Source organism: Pagrus pagrus (assembly GCF_965226575.1).
Source record: "Pagrus pagrus genome assembly, chromosome: 3".
NCBI lineage: Eukaryota > Metazoa > Chordata > Actinopteri > Spariformes > Sparidae > Pagrus > Pagrus pagrus.
The window spans coordinates 310001-332500 of NC_140187.1; the positions used below are offsets into that span (position 1 = coordinate 310001).

The window sequence follows — 22500 nt, forward strand, 5'->3', positions numbered from 1 at the left end:
ATGATTAAAGTAGCAGAGCTCCCAGAATGCATCACTGCTTACAGAAATGAATGATTCTGTGGACTTGAACCAGAGAGGGTTCATCCTCTGCAGAGCAGGAAGTCTGACGTCAGCTTCGATTAAACAGTAAAACCCTCTGCAGACAGGTGGGAGAGGGACAAGGAGTCGAGGAGATGAGGAGACGAGACGAGGAGACGAGGAGACAGAGCTGTTAAACCAGACATGTATTAACCTGTGAGAGTTTTGACTCCTGCTGTTTCTGTCCTCGTGTCTGCAGCCTCAGCGAATGCCAACCTGCAGCAGCACCGGTCTGAGGGCGTCCACAGGAAGCCGTCCCCGGTGTCCAGCCACGTCCCCCAGCCCGACTACCCGCAGGGGGACGAGGACGATGACCTCATCAAACCCAAAAAACTTGTCAATCCTGTCAAAGCTTCAAAGAGTCACCAAGAACTTCACAGAGAGCTGATGAGCAGCTGCAAACGGTACTGAGAGGGTGTGTGAGTGTGTGTGTGTGTGTGTGTGTGTGTGTGTATGAAGGTATATCAATGTCAAAACAACCAGAGAGATGCGCAGCAACGTGTGTGTGCACGCATGAGAATTTTGTTATGCGTGCGTGCGTGCGTTGTTACGTGCAGACTGTATTTCACGCGTAACAAGAAGCTGCGTGCGTACGAAGCAGCGTGCGCACGTCTGTCTGTCACTGTTTGACAAATGTTGTCACGCGTTCACACACGCGTGCGGTCGCAGTTTCTGATGTGCGACCGGAAGTTGATCTGCACCATGCGCAACACACCGCGTACGTGAACGCCTCGCGTAGTTGTTCTGTGTTCCATGTTCATCCAGTAGATGGAGCCATCGATCCAATACGAGATACAGACATACAGGCTTTTACATGACATGATTCATTTGTTCCATGAAGACAGAGAAAGAGTTCTGTTGCTGTTTCTTTTACTTTGTTTCTCACATAAGACACAAAATCAATGACAAACATTTGTAAGTTAACCACGCCCCCCGCAGGTAATCACTTCATTGAGAACTGCTGGGACCGCTGGAGAGGTGCGTTAGGTTTGTGCACCTGAACAGCTGCAACACCCTCCCAGGACTTTTGTTGGGAGGGGCGGGGGAAGCACGCACTTTTATCAATGATCCACCGTCCTGGTCCCACCGAGGACTCGAGCAGCAGCGTTTTTTATACATACATATATATATATATATATATATATATATATACATAACAAAAAAAACACTTCTCCTCCTTCTCATTCTTCTTTTATAATTCTGGCAGCAGTGTCTGGCTCACTGCTGCCTCCCCTGGTTGACGACACTTCAATAAAATGAAAAGGCCAACTACGCGAGGCGTCTAAGTACGCGGTGTGTTGCGCACGGTGCAGATCAACTTCCGGTCGCACATCAGAAACTGCGACCGCACGCGTGTGTGAACACGTGACAACATTTGTCAAACAGTGACAGACAGACGTGCGCACGCTGCTTCGCACGCACGCAGCTTCTTGTTACGCGTGAAATACAGTCTGCACGTAACGACGCACGCATAACAAAATTCTCATGCGTGCACACACGTTGCTGCGCATCTCTCTGGTTGTTTTGACATTGATATACCTTCATAGTGTGTGAGTGTGAGTGAGTGAGTGTGTGCGTGTGTGTGTGTGTGTGCGTGTGTGTGAGTGTGTGAGGGAGTGTGTGTGTGTATGTGTGTGTGTGTGTGTCTGTGTGTCAGTGTGTGTGTGTGTGTGTGTGTCAGTGTGTGTGTATGGCGGTAGAATCGTGTCATAATGCGTGCGCACCTATCAACTGAACGTGTCACACGCGCGTGCTTTGACGCCTGTGCAGCGAGCAGCGCCTGACGTGTAATGTAGTTTCCCCATTGACTTATAATGGTCCCCCGTTCACACGCACGTTCACGTGTATGACTGCTGCACGCCGGTAATCACACTACGCGTAGTGACTACGTGTAACATTCATGCGTTTTTATGCGAACGCACGCATTAACGCTCGCATGAAGATAATTGAACATTTTTGTCACACGCTCACATGTAGGCGGAAATGACATGCGCAAACTATGTCACGCGTAACAAGAAGCTGCGTGCGTACGAAGCAGCGTGCGCACGTCTGTCTGTCACTGTTTGACAAATGTTGTCACGCGTTCACACACGCGTGCGGTCGCAGTTTCTGATGTGCGACCGGAAGTTGATCTGCACCGTGCGCAACACACCGCGTACGTGAACGCCTCGCGTAGTCGGCCTTTTCATTTTATTGAAGTGTCGTCAACCAGGGGAGGCAGCAGTGAGCCACACACTGCTGCCAGCATCTCAAAAGAAGAATGAGAAGGAGGAGAAGTGTTTTTTTTGTTATATATATATGTATGTATAAAAAACGCTGCTGCTCGAGTCCTCGGTGGGACCAGGACGGTGGATCATTGATAAAAGTGCGTGCTTCCCCCGCCCCTCCCAACAAAAGTCCTGGGAGTGTGTTGCAGCTGTTCAGGTGCACAAACCTAACGCACCTCTCCAGCGGTCCCAGCAGTTCTCAATGAACTGATCACCTGCGGGGGGCGTGGTTAACTTACAAATGTTTGTCATTGATTTTGTGTCTTATGTGAGAAACAAAGTAAAGAAACAGCAACAGAACTCTTTCTCTGTCTTCATGGAACAAATGAATCATGTCATGTAAAAGTCTGTATGTCTGTATCTCGTATTGGATCGATGGCTCCATCTACTGGATGAACATGGAACACAGAACAACCACGCGAGGCGTTCACGTACGCGGTGTGTTGCGCACGGTGCAGATCCAACTTCCGGTCGCACATCAGAAACTGCGACCGCACGCGTGTGTGAACGCGTGACAACATTTGTCAAACAGTGACAGACAGACGTGCGCACGCTGCTTCGTACGGACGCAGCTTCTTGTTACGCGTGAAATACAGTCTGCACGTAACAACGCACGCACGCACGCACGCACGCACGCATAACAAAATTCTCATGCGTGCACACACCCGTTGCTGCGCATCTCTCTGGTTGTTTTGACATTGATATACCTTCATAGTGTGTGTGTGTGTGTGTGTGTGTGTGTGAGTGAGTGAGTGAGTGTGTGTGTGTGTGTGTGTGTGTGTGTGTGAGTGTGAGTGAGTGAGTGTCTCTCTGTCTGTCTGTGTGTGAAGAAAAGAATGGATGTTGCTAAGCAACAGCTTCAGCCTCACAGGCCTGTGCCTCCAAGAACTCTGGGAAAGTTTTGTCATCAGCTCCTCACAGTCGCTCATTCAGGTCGACTTTGATCACAGACGCACACACACACACACACACACACACACACATTACATCATCAGCTGTGACATGGATCAGGTGGATGTCAGTAACTGTTCACAGAGCGCCCTCTGCTGGAGGAAAGACAGACTACCACATAGAAATACACCATCTATTCTCATTTATACAAACATATACAGTACACACACACACACACACGCACACACACACACACACACACTATTAATATATTGATCAGTGTCCCAGATCTATCACTATCAGTATCAATAAGAGAGAATTCACAGCTGGTGTCAACATCCGTCCTGAGTGACCAGCTGTGATGTGATGTCACTTCCTGCTCGTCCATCACTGAGACAAACAGACTCCATGTTTCTACTCAAATAAAGAAAGAAGTTCATGCAGAACATTTGCTGAATTTACAAGAAGGAACAAATCAGTCAGAATCAGTCAGAGACAGAGTTTCACACAGTTTATAAAGTGTCTCCAACTCAACAACTCACTAAACTGACACATTTGTTAAGGGAGTCTGGGGACAAAGAAGTAGCCTATACTGGTTACTGTTAGTGTGTTTGTAAAATGTGACATATTTAGATCAATAAAATGTTTCTTCTGTCATAAATTGAGTGTAAATGGTGAAATCAGTGTAAACAGTGTGTTCAAACAGCTGCTAAATGTTGGCAGGTAAGACTTTAGCACTTGAGACACAGAAGCAGACAGGCTGGTACAGCCATGCTGCCACAAACTCACACTTTTTACAAGGAAACAAACAACTGACTGTTTTCATTTAATGCTGAATGTATTTCTTCTCTCTCTCTCTCTCTCTCTGTGTGTGTGTGTGTGTGTGTGTGTGTGTGTGTGTGTCCAGGGGCGGGGTCAGTGTGGAGGTGAAGCCGGAGCTGCAGCGAGTTCTGGAGTCGAGGAAGAGAGATCAGCTGATCAAACAGAGGAAACAGGAAGAGGAAGCTCACAGGAAGATCTCTCCTCTGGAGGCCGAGCTGCTCAAGAGACACAGGAAGCTGGACGAGGTCTCACACACACACACACACACGGGCGCGCAGCTTCGTCATCATCATGACGTCTTCCTGTCACCTTGTTGTCCTGACTTGTGTCTCTTGTGTTGCAGCTGGACAGACAACAGGAGAAGGAGCAGGAGGACAACCTGAGAGCTCCAGAGTTCGTCAAGGTGAAGGAGAATCTGAGACGGACGTCCCTTCAAAATAAAGACGAGAAGGAGGTTTAGAGACGGCTGCTGTCCTCCAGGAGACACTGAAGACACTGCAGACACACTGATGGACGGATGACCTGCTGTGTGTCACCTGGTGGACGGAGGACCTGCTGTGTCTCACCTGGTGGACGGAGGACCTGCTGTGTCCCACCTGGTGGACGGAGGACCTGCTGTGTGTCACCTGGTGGACGGAGGACCTGCTGTGTCTCACCTGGTGGACGGAGGACCTGCTGTGTCTCACCTGGTGGATGTCTGTGAAAGATTTTCTGGTTAATAATAAAGAGAATTAATCTGCTGAACATTTAACTGATCTCTGCTCCGACTGTCCCCTCGTCACAGACTGAGGATGTCAACTGTCATGATGATGATGATGATGATGATGTCATGATGATGACGTCATGATGACGATGATGACGTCATGACGACGACGATGTCATGATGACAACGTCACGTGTAGAGACTCATATCTGTCTGTTTTTTAAACCTGATCTCAGTGTTATGAAGTCTGTCGTATTAATAAGTTGGCAGGTTTTGTTTTGTTACTTATTGATTAATTAAAAATATCTTTATTATGATGATTTGAGGGGAAAGGTTTTGTATTTCCATGTTAACTTTTTTATATTGATCGACCCGTAACTGCAGCCTGACATCAGGTCAGGTGTAATCCTTATTGAGTTGTACGATCAGTGAAATCATTTTAATGACTTTATTTTAGAGCTCATGAACATTAGTCTAAACTTATTTTTATTGGTATTTGACTCTGTGGCTTTTTAAGCATTGATTGTTTTGATTCACAGCTGAATAACATTTACATTTACAAATTAGTTTGTTGACATGACGACAATAAAAGACAATAATCCTCCTGTTGGATTCTTCTGTTCTCTGACACAACACGACCTGGAGACACCGACAGTCCTCAGAGACATTTTAGATTTAATATCCTGTCAATCAAAGTCTTCATAACTTGAAAATATCAGAAACAATGTTTTTTAATTATCATTATTTATTCAGATCTGTGAATCTGAATCTGATCAGATCACACATGAAATAATCTGAGCAGCAGTCACTTAAACATAAAAATTGTACAAGTTGAACAATTCATATAAAATAACATAAAAATCAATATATAAATAAAAACATACACACAGTGTGTTAAAAATAAAAAGGGTTTTACATATGTTTAATATATGTAACAGAAGATCTGTGAAGGAAAAAGATCCAAAGCTTTTTAAAAAAACTAGAACTTTATATTTTCTGGACAAAACAAAGTGAACGAGGCAGAAATAGTCACAAAATGAGCAGACAGGAAGTTGTAATAAAAAATTAAATACAGAAATCAAACAATTTATACATTTATATTTTTAAACGCTAGCTGTTTGCTTCACTGCTAAATATATTCTATATGTCTGTAAAGAACTTCTGTCAACGTTATTTTCTCGAGCTTCAGCTTTTAATGTTATAGGTTAGCTTATAGCTCCATTAGCTGAATCGCTGCTAGAGTTAGCTCTGCTCCTGGTAGCTAACTAGCGACCTGCTACAGCAGTGAACAGACAGAAAGGGGAGAAGAGTAACTACTGACAGCTGACTCACAATTCATAATGAGTCTGGAAACTCATTTCATTTATTCAAGGATCAAGACGAGTACTTTGTATATAAATAAAAAATAATGAAAATAGAAAATAGAATAAATGTGGGATTAGAAGGGAAAATAAATAAATAAATAAATAAATAAATAAATAAATAAAATAAATAAATAAAATAAAGAGACCATGATTCATTCATATTTCTATTAATTAAAACTGTATTAATTTCTATATTTTAAAAACAACTCAGCTCAGTCACACAGAGAGACTGAATCTAATCAGGCTCAGTCACACAGAGAATCAGGCTCAGTCACACACAGAGACTGAATCTAATCAGGCTCAGTCACACACAGAGACTGAACATAATCAGGCTCAGTCACACACAGAGACTGAATCTAATCAGGCTGAGTCACACACAGAGACTGAACCTGATCAGGTTATCATTATAAATTGTGGTTTAAACTGTGGTTTATTTTGAAAGCGTGACCGGAAGCAGCCTCGGCTCGTGGCGTGTGTGTGTGTGCGCGCGCCGAGCGGAGACTGACTCGGGCCGACAGGCAGCGGAGAGCGGAGCCGCAGCCGGAGCCTCTACAGCGGGCTGCATTGTTCACTTCAGCCATAAACAGGCTGACACCGCGGGGCCACTCATCCGACTCTGCCGCCTGTATGTGTGGAGCACCGTCCGTACCGGCGACCGGAGCCTCTTAATCTGCCTGAACACCGACACGGAGTCGACAGTTGAAGGCATCGATGTAATTTTTGGCAGGAAAGTAAACCGCTTTAAAATGGCAACCGCCGCCCGCTCCCGGCGACCATAGACGGACACTCAGGTAAGGTTCTCCACCTGGAGCCCGAGCAGCTGTTAGCTAACGTTAGCTCTCTGCTGTGGCGGGTGATGGCAAATGTCCTGACGCATTTCTCTGACAAGTTACAGTCTGCTCACTCGCTGCTTCATGAGACTGCCATTCTTTGAAGAGAAGGTTAAACCAAACTCCATTCACACATCTGGCAACCAAAACAATCCCGCTATGTCGGCAGATGTAGACTCCTGCTCGAACATGGCTGATGACTTTCTGGAATAAGTTGTAGTTTACAGTTAAATTCGGCGCACATGTAATCCACCTGAATGCTGCTCAGTGCCACAGATCTTAGTTAACCTTTCAGGAGTGGTCCGGGCTGCTCGCCACCGCCCTGCATGCGGGCTGCGGGAGGAAAACCCCCGGCAGGAACACAGGCCGAGCTGATATCTGACGTTTAAAGCATTTTTAAACTTCCCACGAGTTGATGTAAAGGACACGTCCGGATCCAAAGACAGCAACGTTGCTTAAGTTTTGTACGTGCCGTGGCCGTTGCGAACGTTGGCCGGTGAATGAGGCTACGTTAAAGTGCTGGATTTGTGAACGGAGTTTGGTTGGGGGCTCTGTGGGACCGGGCTGTGTTGGTTTGAACGTTGCAGCTGTCACAGATGTTTGGACCCATCACTTCATGGTTAATGACGTGTGCCACCTGCTTCTGAGTCTGCGCAGTTTCACCGAAACACCAAAGATCATAGCATCATAGGCTAAACAGCAAACAAGCTAACAATCATGACCTTTGACCGTTCACCAGAACGGTCAATGACGTCACATGCACCTGTGTGAACACGTGATTACTGGGTGTTTTCAGGTGTGATGGGACACTTAAGTTTAAATGTGTTTGTCTGATAAAACATCGGTGTTATGACGTCACTACAGTGGGCGTGGTGATAAATACGTGAGAGGTCATTTCCATCAAATCAGCACAGACTGTTTATTATTAATATATGACGGATGTGTGTGTGCAGTCTGCTCTCTACTCCCTGTTGTGTTGTGTTCTTTTGTTGTGTGTTGCGCTGTGTGTTGTATGTTGTGGTTGTTTTGTTGTGTGTTGCGTTGTGTGTTGTATGTTGTTGTTGTGTTGTGTTGTTTTGTTGTGTGTTGCGTTGTGTTGTTGTATGTTGTGGTTGTGTTGTGTAGTGTTGTGTTGTTGTGTTGTTTTGTTGTGTTGTTGTATGTTGTGGTTGTGTTGTTTTGTTGTGTGTTGCGTTGTATGTTGTGGTTGTGTTGTTGTGTTGTTTTGTTGTGTGTTGCGTTGTGTTGTTGTGGTTGTGTTGTGTTGTTTTGTTGTGTTGTGTTGTTGTATGTTGTGGCTGTGTTGTGTTGTTGTATGTTGTGGTTGTGTTGTTGTTGTGTTGTTTTGGTGTGTTTTTGCAGTTCGATCTGGACTGTACCATGCTCAGTTGTGAAGATGATCCATCGTATCTGTTAACTTGTAAATGTGAGCGGTTCTGATCCAGACAGACGTTAAGTTCTGCACAGTGTTGGAAACAGACGTTTCAGTTTTTGTGTGATATGAATAATGTCCTGCAGAAAACTGGAGCAGCTCGACGTTGAAGAGCTTTTATTGAAACCACTGCAGCAGGTTTGATCAGGTGATCAGGGAGGATTCTGATTGGTTGGCGGCAGCCCCCATCCTGATGTCACTGACAGACAACAAACAAGAACCATGAAATCAGTCAGATGTTTACGTTTCCTGTAGATTCATCAGAGACGGTTGTTGTTGTGTCAAACAGCACATGTGTGAGGTCATTGGCTGCTGGAGACGCAGCTGATCTATAGGAGACAAGATACAGCAGATCTATAGGAGACACAGCTGATCCATAGGAGACACAGCTGATCTATAGGAGACGCAGCTGATCTATAGGAGACACAGCTGATCCATAGGAGACACAGCTGATCTATAGGAGACGCAACTGATCTATAGGAGACAAGATACAGCAGATCTATAGGAGACAGAGCTGGTCCATAGGAGACACAGCTGATCTATAGGAGAAGCAGCTGATCTATAGGAGACAAGATACAGCAGATCTATAGGAGACACAGCTGGTCCATAGGAGACACAGCTGATCTATAGGAGACACAGCTGATCCATAGGAGACGCAGCTGATCCATAGGAGACAAGATACAGCTGATCTATAGGAGACAAGATACAGCAGATCTATAGGAGACACAGCTGATCTATAGGAGACAAGATACAGCAGATCTATAGGAGACACAGCAGATCTATAGGAGACACAGCTGATCTATAGGAGACGCAGCTGTTCTATAGGAGACAAGATACAGCAGATCTATAGGAGACAAGATACAGCAGATCTATAGGAGACACAGCTGATCCATAGGAGACACAGCTGATCTATAGGAGACAAGATACAGCAGATCTATAGGAGACACAGCTGATCTATAGGACACGGCTGATCTATAAGAGACACAGCTGATCTATAGGAGACACAGCTGATCCATAGGAGACACAGCTGATCCATAGGAGACACGCGTCTCACAGCGAGTTGTCAGGACTGATGATGATTGTTATTATTTTAAAAATAAAATCTTGGTTTAGAATCTTAAACTTTATTAAAAGAGAAGCTTTTCATAGAACATTTAAATAGTGTTTTATAAAATTAAAGGTATAGCTGGTAATCCTGTTCAGAAACACTTTTTGTTATACTGGGTGAAATGGTCTTCCCACCCTGAGAGTAGTCCAACATAATGTGTTCAGAAGAAGGACTGAAATAAATCAGACCTCTGTGGCAGCTGCAGGCCTGTAAAAACTCTGACCAATCCCTGCCTCTCGGTCCGAGTTGAAGGAACCAATCAGATGCCTTCATGTCTCGTCCTGCCTGCACCCCCCTCTGTCCCCCCCTCCTCCCTGCGCACTCATCACGTGTCACTGTTGCCGGATATATTCAGCACGCTGCATATGGAGTTAGCAGGAGATCCACTCCAGGTCAGAAGGTGGCGGTAATGCACCTAACAGCTGTTTGCCAACAGCCATAAAACAACAGAAGAAGAAGAAGAGTTAGCACAGTTAGCAGGAGAGAACAATGGCAGATGAAAATGCAGCTAAAGTAGCACTTCCAGAAGTGATGCAGAGGCTGCTGTCTTTCTGTTGGACAGGTAATTATTTGTTTTGCTTCGGGGGGATTTGTTATTTTCATGAAATATGTAACGTTAGCCAACTTAGCTACTTTTGTAGCTTGTATTAGCCCAATGCTAACGGCTCTCCTCTGCCCTGCTGACGGACTGTCTGATGCACGGTCAAGTGTGTGGGGGCGGGGCTTTGGACGGAGCACTGACGGGAGGGGGAGAAGGGGGCGGAGCTTAGAGGAGGTGCCACTTTCAAATCTTGCTAGCTCTCCAACATTACCAACTATAGCTTTAACAAAAAGTAAAGCAGGTTCACTCCAACACTGAGTCAGTTTATAAACTCTTCTGTCAGAGGGACAGGTGCATCATGGGTAATGTAGGCCAGTAAAACAGCTGATTGATTACTGTCCACCAGAGTCTGACAGAGCAGAACCACTCTGGATGTTTGTTACAGTCAATGATCAGAGTCATCAATAATCTGTGTGTGTGACATCACTTCCTGTTGGTCCCAGCTGGTCTAGACCAGTCAAACCAGTGCTCAGTGTGGAAGTGGGACACAGCTGGTCTGTGGTGATCTCAGGGTTTATCTCTCTGTGGGACACACGCACACGCACACACACACACGCACACACACACACTCTGTCTCTCCCCCTCCCCCACCACCCTTTCCTCCCCTCCCCCCCCGTGATGACAACTCCCCCCTCAGTCTGTCGTCCTCTCAGTCACATTCATGAGTCCATACAGAAGATCTGTTATTGATCTGTTATTGTTGTATTGTTGTTTTGATAATAAATGGTTATGTCTGCTGTTCCTTTCCCTACATCATCACATGGACAACGAGAGCTGTAATTGGTCAGTTTGGCTGACAGACAGTTCTGGAGCTCATGAGCTGACATGAGGGGGTGGATCAGTACCGATCAGACAGACTAGAACAGATCAGAACAGGTAACTTTTCAAATATCTTTCACTTCTCAGCATCTACAAAGTCAGCATCGACTGAACGGAGGAAACATATTAACAAGCAGCCTCACAGTGTTTCCTCTAGATGTTTCTGTAGCAGCGGGGCTCTGAGTTGGTAACCTAGCAACACTAGGGGGGTCCGGGGGGGCATGTCCCCCCTGAAGAAAATTTTGAAAAATGACCCTTTAAACGGAGACTACTGTTGAGATTTTTGAAAACATGTTGACAGATTGAGACTACAAAGTGAGTCTCATTCTTACAAATGACATGACGATCAACAGATTGAAGGCATCTGCAGAGACCAGATCATTGTACAAATGTACTTTGAACTGGGCAGAAAAAAAGTTCAGAATTTGTGTTAATTTTCAGCTTAATTTTCTTTGATATTTATCATAAGCCTTAGAAAAAATAAATGTAGTGGCACAATGCGGAAACGTAGTTGTTGAATCTAGTTTATTTTAAAAGTATTAAAGTAAACCAGACAGATCTAATGGCACAGGGTACATTCTGATGCCGAGCACTTGATTTTTCTTGGCTTTTCAAAAAACAGCTCCAAGGCTCGCTGATAATTTAGTTGTGATATGGGGGGCCCGTCGCCAAATGGTCCCCTTCCGCAGATCCGTCTTCACCTGCAAATAAAGCAGATACCAATAGTAAATCTCGGAAAATGTGAGAATGACCATTACTGTCAACAGTGTTTTTCTGGAAAATTACTTGGCATTAAGCTCTATTACACAGACTCCCAATCAAACCAGAGAATGTCCTTTACGTATCAGTGAAAGAAGTCCAACCCACATTCTGATCACTTCAGAATCAAAACATGTATGCAAATATCATTAACTGCGACTGGTGTGGCTGCAGCTGTAGGTATAGAAATATAACAATTTTTAAAAATAATTTCAAATCCTTTTTATTGCTGAGTCAAGCAGCATATTAATAATATGGCTTACACTACACCCCTGGCTATTTATTTTAACTGTAATAAAGATGATAAACTAATTCTTCTCTGCTTATTATTCAGACTGTAGCGGGTGTGAGTGTGAGTCTGATTTGTCAACCTCCCGCACTCACACACTCGTCATCCTCTAAAATAAATAGCCTAAATAAAAATAAAAAAACCTAACTCACGTACATCATAACGTTTAAAAAAAACAAAAAATCAAGAACACTCGATATACTGTAGGCTACTGCTCTTCACGCCGACAGGAAGACCGACTGATCATCTCAGTAATATACCACGGATTTATCATGAATCAAACTCGGACCAGAAAAGCGTTTTCAACTACTCGCCCCCCCCCCCCCACCCCCCCCCCTCCCTCCCTCCCTCCCTCCCGGCCGGTCGGTGCCTCCCCGTCTTAACTCACGTTACTCATTTTGCTCCGGTCTTATCTGGAGACATGCAGCTGCCTCAGTGAGAGAAGTAGCTAGTAGATTACGTAATGTGTACTGTGATGTTTATTCTACCAGTACTGGCACGGCTAATATGTGTAGCAAGGCTAATAGCAGATGGCTAATTCTAACTTTAGCTTGCATATTACATAGTGCTTAAACGTTGACTTGGCGTGATCGAGACCAACACAGCGGGGAACATCGTGAAGTGAGTTGAATTGAAACTTGTTGACTTATTGTTTATTTCACAAACTTGTTTATTTACCGTTGAGGCGGACCACTCTCCTCCGTGCGTCCCTGCCGCTGCCTGCTCCAGATCAGTCACTCTCCTGTGCTGTGAGTTGGTTAGTGGATAGTGGATGGAGTTTGTCATGAGGTCGGTGCGCCCTCTACAGGATAAATAGCCTCATGTCGGGGGATCTTTTCAAATGGGTCGATAAATCGGTCGGGCCCTAGATTAAATTACCCTCTTCATAGTGCTGAAGTCCCTCTCACAGTTCACTGTTGACACAGTATCACCAGAGCAATTGCTGCCAGCTGACTCAGGCCTGGGTATAGCTGTCCCCACTCATCAATTTGTGACGCCAGCCTCTGCATTAGGGGTGGGAATCTTCTTCTATCTCACGATTCAATTCGATTCTGATTTTTGGAGCTACGATTCGATTCAAAATCAATTTTCGATTCAAAACGATTTGATTCATGATTTCTGCTTCACTCTATAGGTGTGGTACGGATCCTCATGACCTACTCCAGTCTGCTTTGCAAGAGAGAATGACAAATGGAGACATTAAACTGTCTTTTTCACATTTATTTAGTTTAAACATGTATCCATGCTTAGATGGAATTGTTGCAACTGTTGCATAAAAGCAATATCACATATTGCTTAAGTAACAAAAATAAAAGTGCCTCTTTACAAAAAAAAATAGTGCAGTTAAACATGCTGCCTTTTAAATTCTAAGGAAAGTGCCTTTTCCAAAAACAGTGTGTGGACCACAACTGCTACTCTGAGTAGCTAGCTATAAAATAAGTTGGAACAAAAATAAAGTGCTTCTGTATAATAAAAATGGTACAGTTGAACAAGATGCATTTTCATTTCACAGGAAAGTTGCAGCACCAAAAATATCATGTGGAACACAACTGTGGCACAAATATAAAACATTGATATTTCTCAGTAACTTTAAGAAAAACAAGTTATGAAAATAAAAGTTCTTTTTTTTTTTTTTTTTAATGAAAAATAGTACCCGTAAGTTAGCTGCCTCTGAATTTTTCATTAAAGTGCCTCTTGCAACAATAGAACTCTCCACAACTGTGCAACTGATTGTATGATTTTCAACAAATCATGAAAGACAGGACATGGACAGGACTGGACATGAGCTGTGTCCAAGATTACTGTCCATTTGCAGGTGCAACATCCAGGTTCTTTTGTAGGAAAAGAAGCTGGTCCACATGTGCTGGTGTAAGACTACTTCGCTGAGCTGTCACTATGTCCCCAGCAGTGGAGAATACTCTCTCAGCCGCAACGCTAGTGCCAGGGATACACAAGAAGCGTTTAGCCTGTCTAGCCAAGAGAGGGAATCTGTCTCGTGGGTTCTCCACCAGCTGAGGGGGTTCTCTGACAGAGACAGTGGAGGGGCTTCCAGATATTTCTTCAACTCCTCTTGAGCTCTGGTGCTGGCAGATTTTCGGACAACGCTGGCCCCAGAAAATGTCTTGCCCAATAGAGTAACTAGTGCAGAGGGCCTTCTTTTTGGAGCAGGGCCTTCTTCTGGGTCTGGCTGTGGTGTCTCAGCCTCCTCCAAGCTCCCATGCCTCTACAGAAAAAAATCAACAATCATATCAGTCATTATGTACAATATAATCACACCACCAGTCCCTCATTTTATGGTAAAATAAAATAAGAATGCATACAACTATGCAAGATGGGTATATGAGATGGCATCATTTAACTTTGACCTACATTACTATCCATTTTTAACATGTATAAATGTGTTATGCAGTTTCCAAAAATATATATTGTTTAAGAACAGGTATTACCTCAAATGCTGCAGCATCTGCAACTATATTTTCATGGACTTCCAGCTGGTCCTCCTTGGCGAGGAAAGGCAGGGCCTTGAATCTGGGGTCCAAAAAGGAAGCAGTGTAAAGCATGCGCTTATCCCGTGCACAACTGTATCTTTTCACCATATCTTCATGGATTGCCAGTTTGATTTCCCGAATAACTGGAGTTTCAGCAGCAACGCCAGCTGCCCCTGTGTCGTGCAGCAACTGAGCATGCAGAGGAGCAATAACTGAGAGTGTAGGTCTAGAATCCTCGGACATGATGTGGGTTGCTTTTTTCATTGGTTTCAGCGCCGATGCTATTTCCTCAGCAGTGGAGATGTCCATGTCGCTGAGTGTGCAGATGTCGCTTCCACATCTTCTCACCTTTGGGGAGAGGAGCGCGGCACAAATAGCAGCCTGCTGCTCTAGGAATCGCTCAATCATGTCCAGTGCGCTGTTCCATCGTGTAGCGACATCCGTTTTCAGTTTGTGCACCGGTAACTGTAGAAGTTTCTGTTTCTCCTGCAGTTCATGATTTGCGATGGTGCTGCGGTGGAAGAAACCAGTGATTCGCCTGATCCTCCCAAGCAGTCGTGACACAGTAGTTAGCTTCAAAGCTTGTTGAGCAGCCAGGTTGAGAGTATGGGCAAAACATGTAACGTGTGCCAAGTTGTCAATCTGTGTAGCGGCGAGCATGTTGGCAGCATTATCAGTCACAATCACCAGATCCGCGACAGTCAGCTCCCATTCATCAGCAACGGAGTGAAACACGGCATTGACATTTACGGCCGTGTGGCTTTCATGCATCACACGAGTTTGCAAAACACGGGATTCGAGCAGCCACGTATCAGTTATATAGTGAGCGGTGAAAGTCACAAAAGACTGAGTTGCTCTTGATGTCCATGCATCACATGTTAGTGCCACTGGCCGTTTTGGTCAATGCACTGGCGACCTTTCTTTTAGTGTCTTGGTAAAGCTGTGGCACAGCTGTCTCAGTGAAAAACTTACGGGATGGTATGGCGTACCTTGGCTCCGCTGTCTGCAACATGTAGATAAACCCCTCGTTCTCCACCACACTGTAAGGCCGTAAGTCTTTGGCGATGAAGCAGGCGATAGACCTGGTTATTTTTTTTGCCCGCTCAGAGTTGGCAGAGAGTTTGGTGAAGCAATGCAGTGTGCGTTGGTCTGCCGCTGGTGGCTGACTCTGCACCGTGTCCTTCAACTCTGGGTGATGCCTGGTGATGTGAGCCCGCACATTTGTGGTGTTCCCGAAGTGCTTAATCTTACTTTTGCAAATCTTGCACACTGTGACGCTCATGTCAAGCTCGGTCTTCCCGGGCATTCGGTAAAAACCAAAATGAGTCCAAATCTTTGCCTTCAACGAGGACAGGGCCGGTTGTATCTCTCGTTCCTCCATGATTGTAGTTTCCTCCTTGTTTTGGTGCTTTCCGCGCATGCGTATGTTCCAGAGCCGGCTGCGTGGTGACGTCAGGACGTCCCACGTAGTTACAAAATGAAGGCCGACAGACAGCGGATTTGTTTTATTTTTTAAACTCGATTTTGGGACATTTTATATTGATTAAGAATCGTAGTAAATGAGAATCGCAATTCTTATGTGAATCGATTTTTTTGCACACCCCTACTCTGCATGCACTGCTGCTGGTCCATGTCCTGGAAGAAAATTACATAAACATGGAGTAAGCTTCATAACTTAAAAGACCTGTCTGGAAGGTCACTAAGTTTTGTACATACTTGGAAAGCTCCACACACGATGTGTTGCTCATATGAAGCCCATTCCTGCAGCACCTGGTTGCCTGGTTGGAACTCCTCAGCGAGAGCTCTCAGGTTCGAGAGATTTTCAGCCTCATCTCCAATGGCTGCCTGTGGTCCAAAAACTTCGAAGGCTCCCAATAAGTTTAGGCTGTAGAATCGCCGTTCAAAGCTATCTATTAGGGCCTCTATATATGGTTCCATTACCTAAAGAAGGCAAACAAAAGTAATCTCGTTAGTTTGTCTTAAAGATGCAATCGATCATGGCTTGGACTCAATGCAATGCTACACGCTCCTCACTGACTGTTCCTGTGCTCTCATCTCCCTTCTCTGAAATATTTACAACACACTGTCTGTTGCTTATTGGCTGCAATAGTGTTTTGCTGGCAGGTATGGCCATCTGTGTTCAATTGCCATATAGAGACCATATACAGAGCAGGGTTTTTTCTGGCCCAAATTTGGGCTGAGGCGGCCGCGGGGTGGGGGGTGGGGACTGGGTCAATATAGAATATTTCTGGATAAAATACTACCAGCCGACTTTGATAAGATTTTATTGATGTATTTATTATATCCTGAGCTGTTGTCCGTCTGCACTGTTTCTACCTGTCCTCCTCATCCTCTCTTGCTCTTTTCTTATTAAAAAAGTTGCTGATTTTCTGCGACATTATGAGGTCTGTGAAGCATAAAATATGGGTGAAACATGGGTTTTTTGTATGAAACTTTGTGTTTTTTATGCAAAATAATTCACCTCACCTGTTTCAAACGTGCCGCGGAGTCCTCCTGTCGCCAAGCAGCAAATGAAACCACCGCGTCGCTCTGCGCCAGTGAGGTGCGTTTCGCGCTCAGCACAAGGTTTGACCGGAGTGGAGCCCCAATGAACCCCGCGGGAACACAAGCAGCGCGTCAACGTCATTTTGCCGCCCGACATTTCTTGGTGGTCTGTCCCTCTTTGGCCCCTCTCCTCCTCATCAACTATCCCAAAGGCAGACAGTCCTGCTGGATCATCCAGGTCTTGGTTCAGTCTGGACAGGAATGAACCAGGAGGCTGATTGTCTCCAGCATCTTTGATCCTCCTTAGAGCAGCCACCGTGACAGGGACCTGATAAAAGGATGAGGGTTAAATACATGTGGTAAAATCTGCAGATAATAAGAGCTTCTAAAATGTTCTATTGCAATAAGTTCCTACCTGGTATTTCACTGCCAGGAAATTCACTTTTTCCTTCTGGAAGAGTTTGGACAGGCACGTTAGGTGTGGCAGCACATCTGCTTGCAGGTGAACTGCTGCCACAAACCTGTATGTGGCCAGAAAGGAAGAGAGCCCCTTGGCTGTTGGGCATCCGTTTACTTCTGACTCGTTAGCCAAGGCCGCCAGGACTGCTGGGAGGTTACGCTGAATATTTTGAACTGCTAAATCTTGTGACAGCCAGCGTTTGTCCTTCACCTCCTATACAGCAGTTACAAGTATAAAGATTAAAGTAATAGGTTAAGGCCCAAGTCATACATTTTGTTTACTACAATTTCATTTAGCAGGCGCTCTTATCCACATTTATCCAACCTTCATTTGATGAGGTATTTGTTGTTTCTCTTTTAATATGACTTACCTTGACTTTCAAATGGTCAATCCCCAAGGTCTGCTCTGCCATCTTCAGAGAAGCTGTCCTGTTGGCGCTCCTCCTGAAATAACTGTGCAGCTGCTGCAGGTGGTCCCTGAATGTGCCCATGTAGGGGACAGATTTTGTTGCATCCTGGCCTGACAGGGCAAGACGATGGGCAGCACAGGCAACCGACATAAGCCAGGGGAAGGCATCCTGAAGTTGCTTGGCAACTCCATTCAATCTCCCTGCACAAGGCCAAAAACACCACCATTAGCTATACATCATAACATTTTTAAAATCAGACCTGATGAGGTCACAGCTGGTTCACCTCCTCATGATGTCACTTCCTCCTCATTGTGTTTCTGGGTTTCCTTCCTCCTGCACACTTGTCTGCAGGTTTGAGAGTCTCTGTGAGGGACAGACGACTCAGTTAAACTTACTGTCTCTCTCTGTCTGTGTCTGTCTGTCTGTCTGTGTCAGTCTCTGTCTCATGTCTGTCCTCTCTGTCCTCAGCAGGTCCATGTGTCCTCACTGCAGCTGTTAGTTAAGCTCTTCCCTCTGTCTGGTCTGCTGTGGAGGCATCATGTCGGCAGCTCAGACCCAGAAGGAGAGCAGCGAGGCGGGCTGGGGCTGCCTGGAGGCTCTGGGTCTCAGTCAGAAGGAGCTGGTCCTTGCCGAGGCGCTGCAGATGGAGTACGACGCCCTCTCCAGACTCAAGCAGGACAAGAGCGGAACAGGGACCGGCCCCACGCCTGGCTCCAGAGCTCCCAGCCAGACCCGCTCCAAGACCCCGAATCCCAGCGTCGAACGCCCCCGACCCACAGCGAGCCAGCCCGTTGCTGCCCCTGCTGGAGGAGGCCTACTGAGGGGCCTGTCAGGGTCCGACCCCTCCCTGAACCAGCCTGGAGGCTCTCAGTCTGTCCCCTCCCTCCCAGCCAGGGCGCTCCCTCCTCAGGGAGGCTTCATCAAAGAGTCCCTGTACATCCTGGACAGTCCTGAGCTCAGCAAGTTCAGGGACGGCTCAGGTTCTAACCTCGGGGACTCACCTGGCTCTGGGTCAGGGTTTCTTTCTAAAGGCTTCCCCTCTCTTCCAGATGATATCCCCCCCGCCATCCCCCCAAGAAACCCCATCCCCCCGTCATCAGGGTCAGAGAACCCCTTCCTGCCCCCCCGAGGGTCCACGGTTCCCCGTGACGTGAACCTGTTCACGCCCGACGTGGATCAGCCCAAAGTGAGCTCTGGGGAGCTGAACTATGACAACATCAACGACTCGCTGTCGCGACTCAACGGGAGCCGGCCGGGGCCTCGAGGCCGGAGGGCCAATGGGGACCAATCAGGGAAGCCTGTGGCTCGCAGTAAGACGCTCCCCCCTCAAGTCCCACCCAGGACGTACGTACCTGTTCCCAAGAGCAACAAGAACCAGCGGCGGGTGTCTGCAGACCCGGTAAGACCCTGGATTCATGTGGTGTTCTTAACGAGCAGGTTACCTGAGTGATGTCACATGATTACACGTCTTCTCCAACACATTTAATCCGTCTGAAGGCTGCTGCTTGTTGTTGATGTGGTGAATATTATTTGAACTGATAAAGTGGAGCTGTTGGTGTCACAGGGTCAGACATTCTGCTCTGTGGGACAAAACAAGGATGAGATCAGACTCAGTTTTAGTTTTAATAGGTATGAGCAGCTCGAGGACGAACGTGACATTAAAAAGTGAAACTTCATGATTAAAATCCTGATTACAGTGAAGTCAGGAAACTACAGAAGAAAACAGAGACGTGAGCAGAGCTCTGTGAGGCCTGCAGGTGGACAGGTGACAACACTGACCAGGTGCTGTCAACCCTGTGGCCTGGGACATAAAACACAGATCAACACTGTTTACTGAAACCTCACCTGCACAGGAAGTGATGTCACAGTCTTTTACCACATGTTGATGTAAATAGTAAAATCATCTCTCTTCCTGTCAAAGTTCAGTCTCAGAGAAAGTGGGTTTTATTTATGTTAATAATCAATAATAATGACGATCAGGTAGATCAGGTCGTCCCCCGGTGGAGCTCTCCTCTGATTGGTCGACTCTGTGTGTGATTGACAGGTTTCTCTGGTGTCCAGGATGAATGGATTTGGATATGAACTCTTCCAGGTGTCTGAGGAGAGAGACGAGGAGGTGGCAGCTTTCTGTCACATGCTGGACGTGTGAGTAACACACACACACACACACACACACACACACACACACAGGATAATCTCTCAAAGTATGCCCACTTTTTTGACACTTATGTACTGAAGGTATCTTGATAAATAGCAGCTACTTTGGTCAGATGAGGCTTGAAAATTGTTTCTATTTTTTCTATTCTACTATATCGACGGTGAAATGTTGTTTCTGTCTTGTGACAAATGTACTTATTGTAAGTCGCTTTGGACAAAAGCGTCTGCTAAATGCCCTAAATGTAACTGTAACTGTAAATGTTTTGGCCACTGGCTGTCTGACAGCGTCACTGAGAGGATCCTGCACAGATGAAGTTTGTTGTTAAAGAGTCAGATCCTGTTCGTTCACCCAGAGACAACAGTAACATCACTCTGTTGGAGCCACCAGACTCCATTGACAAAAACACTCATTTTAGAACACGGAGAGTTGCTGCTCTCCTGCTGCCTCGATTGGTTGGTTTGTGTGAGTTTGGTGCTTAAAGCGTTTTGTGTCTGTGATATTTAAATGATTGTTTACTTTCGTTCAGCTCTCTCGTGTTTCTGTGTCAGTATTTTCCTTTATTGTGGTCAATAAAGCTGATTCTGATCTATCAGACATTTTACTGCACAATGAGTACTTTTACTGCTGATACCTGAACTACATGAGGAACACTTGTGTACTTCTACGTAAGAAAGATCTAGAATGCTTTGACTAGTAATCGAGTATTTTTACATAATTGTGATGACTTGTCTCAGTGTTTTAAATCAGACTCAGTCTGATCGTATCATTAGTCGATCAAACTGTTTGATCAGTTCCTGCTTTTTTAATGTTTCAGTTTATAATTTATAATCGATCTGATGAGAAGTCATTTAATCTCTCTGTAACAAAGTTGAAGTGACCTCTGACCTCACAGCTGATGTACACTTCAGTACCACACTGCAGTACTCCTGACAGTACTTTGTGTTTTGTTTCGTCAGGTTACGTTCGGCGTACCCGCACAGCGACTGCTCAAAGAACGCCGGCTTCGTGTGGTCGCCGTCGGTGGGTCAGGAGGAGCTGCATCAGGGTCTGGGGGTCAGCGTGAAGGTCACCGTCATCAGCGAGCACTTCAGAGAGCCGCTCACCTTTACCTGCGATGGTAAGACACTGCACGAGACTAACTTACACAGGAAGTTATACTTCAAAATAAATGTCTTAACAAGTTGATGATTTAGTTCTTTGAGAAAAAAATATTCCGAGATTTAAGTAATAATATTTTATATTGAGATACTTTAAATAATAGTAGAATAATGAAGGGACCAGAGTGATGTTACTGTGATAATAAAGACCTGTGTGTGTGTGTGTGTGTGTGTGTGTGTGTGTGTGTGTGTGTGTGTGTGTGCGCGTGCGAGGTTCGTCCACGGTGGACCTGCTCATCTATCAGACTCTGTGTTACGCTCAGGACGACCTGGATCACCTGGACGTGGATCACTACCTGCTGAAGGTGTGCAGACACGACGAGTTCCTCCACAAGTAAGAACCTGAAATGTCCCACAGTCCCTGAACGAGGCCTGACTGAGTAAAGTACAGCCTGACGATGCGATCAGTGATGGCAGGTCTGATTATTATTAAATTATTATATTATTATCTGACTATTTTTTAGTCTCGCTGCATTTTACAGAAAAATAATCAGACCTAGATTATAATTCGACCTTCGGTTTGAGAAACTGTTTTCCGTGACTTCTGCTCCAACATTTCGTCTACTCGTCTGTTTTATATCATATTAGAATATTTTCACTTCCTGTTGTGTCCTGTGAGCAGTAAATCTCAGCTCTGTATCTGTGGTGAAAACTGTTTTTAGTTTTCTTGCTGAAACTGCAAATTTTCATCTTAAGTTCTGCAAAGTCTGCTTGGTGATAGCTGTTCAGTCCCTGTCTGCAGATAACAAACTGCAGTCTGATGCACCCTTAAATCTGACTGTGTAAAATAGTGACGGTAAAAGAAGAGAACAGTGTGCAGCGATGACGGCGCCCCCCTGAGGCTGTAATGTTCATCACACATCAGGAAACTAACCGGCTGTTTTTTAAACTTTCAACTCGGAACTTCACAATAAGTCTGAGTGACACCTGTGATGTGATGTCACTTCCTGCTCGTCCATCACTGAGACAAACAGACTCCATGTTTCTACTCAAAGACAGAAAGAAGTTCATGTAGAACATTTGCTGAATTTACAAGAAGGAACAAATAATGAAGAATTAGTCAGAGACAGAGTTTCACAATGTTTAGTGACAGGTGTGGCAGGTGTGACAGGTGTGGCAGGTGTGACAGGTGTGGCAGGTGTGACAGGTGTGACAGGTGTGACAGGTGTGACAGGTGTGACAGGTGTGGCAGGTGTGACAGGTGTGACAGGTGTGGCAGGTGTGACAGGTGTGACAGGTGTGACAGGTGTCCATTATCAGGGGTCTCCAGTCTTTGAATGAAACCAGCAGAGTGACAAAACACCTGCACACTGCTGTGTGTGTGTGTGTGTGTGTGTGTGTGTGTGTGTGTGTGTGTGT

At 45.5% G+C, this 22500-nt stretch overlaps 3 protein-coding genes across 9 annotated transcripts in view; 2 read left to right on the forward strand and 1 right to left on the reverse strand.

Annotated features, from left to right (window-relative positions):
- Nucleotides 1-5365, forward strand: part of LOC311255203 (protein FAM107B) — a 26373-nt gene extending 21008 nt beyond the window's left edge. For both annotated transcript variants that reach the window (XM_084349485.1, XM_084349486.1), the window contains 3 exons: nucleotides 278-482; nucleotides 4144-4303; nucleotides 4402-5365. In XM_084349485.1, the coding sequence (XP_084205611.1) occupies nucleotides 278-482; nucleotides 4144-4303; nucleotides 4402-4518 (482 nt within the window). In that variant the 3' untranslated portion in view covers nucleotides 4519-5365. The remainder of the gene's footprint in view (nucleotides 1-277; nucleotides 483-4143; nucleotides 4304-4401) is intronic.
- A 1236-nt stretch (nucleotides 5366-6601) lies between these two features.
- pik3c2b (phosphatidylinositol-4-phosphate 3-kinase, catalytic subunit type 2 beta) overlaps nucleotides 6602-22500 on the forward strand; it is a 42690-nt gene continuing 26791 nt past the window's right edge. Inside the window, exons 1-5 of one of the 4 annotated variants that reach the window (XM_084349470.1) lie at nucleotides 6602-6916; nucleotides 18262-19225; nucleotides 19871-19971; nucleotides 20941-21101; nucleotides 21355-21475. In XM_084349470.1, the coding sequence (XP_084205596.1) occupies nucleotides 18365-19225; nucleotides 19871-19971; nucleotides 20941-21101; nucleotides 21355-21475 (1244 nt within the window). In that variant the 5' untranslated portion in view covers nucleotides 6602-6916; nucleotides 18262-18364. The remainder of the gene's footprint in view (nucleotides 6917-18261; nucleotides 19226-19870; nucleotides 19972-20940; nucleotides 21102-21354; nucleotides 21476-22500) is intronic. The other 3 variants (XM_084349469.1, XM_084349471.1, XM_084349472.1) reach the window with 3 other exon arrangements.
- On the reverse strand, nucleotides 13243-18253 carry LOC311255202 (E3 SUMO-protein ligase ZBED1-like). Of its 3 annotated transcripts, XM_084349484.1 has the most exons (7): nucleotides 18110-18253; nucleotides 17788-18026; nucleotides 17373-17630; nucleotides 16940-17285; nucleotides 16169-16393; nucleotides 14411-14492; nucleotides 13243-14187 (listed from the first exon to the last, which is right to left on the reverse strand). In XM_084349484.1, the coding sequence occupies exons 2-5, from the start codon at nucleotides 17974-17976 to the stop codon at nucleotides 16359-16361; spliced, it is 828 nt and encodes a 275-aa protein (XP_084205610.1). In that variant the 5' UTR covers nucleotides 17977-18026; nucleotides 18110-18253; the 3' UTR covers nucleotides 13243-14187; nucleotides 14411-14492; nucleotides 16169-16358. The 3 variants fall into 2 exon arrangements, with proteins under 3 accessions (XP_084205610.1, XP_084205608.1, XP_084205609.1); XM_084349482.1 differs by having other exon boundaries at nucleotides 14411-16393.

Coding starts and splice junctions, on each gene's coding strand:
- LOC311255202 (XM_084349482.1), bottom strand. CDS start 15,223: ATGCATGAAAGCCACACGGCCGTAAATGTCAATGCCGTGTTTCACTCC. Junction 14,188..14,410: donor CAGATGCTGCAGCATTTGAG/GTAATACCTGTT, acceptor TTTTTTCTGTAG/AGGCATGGGAGCTTGGAGGA.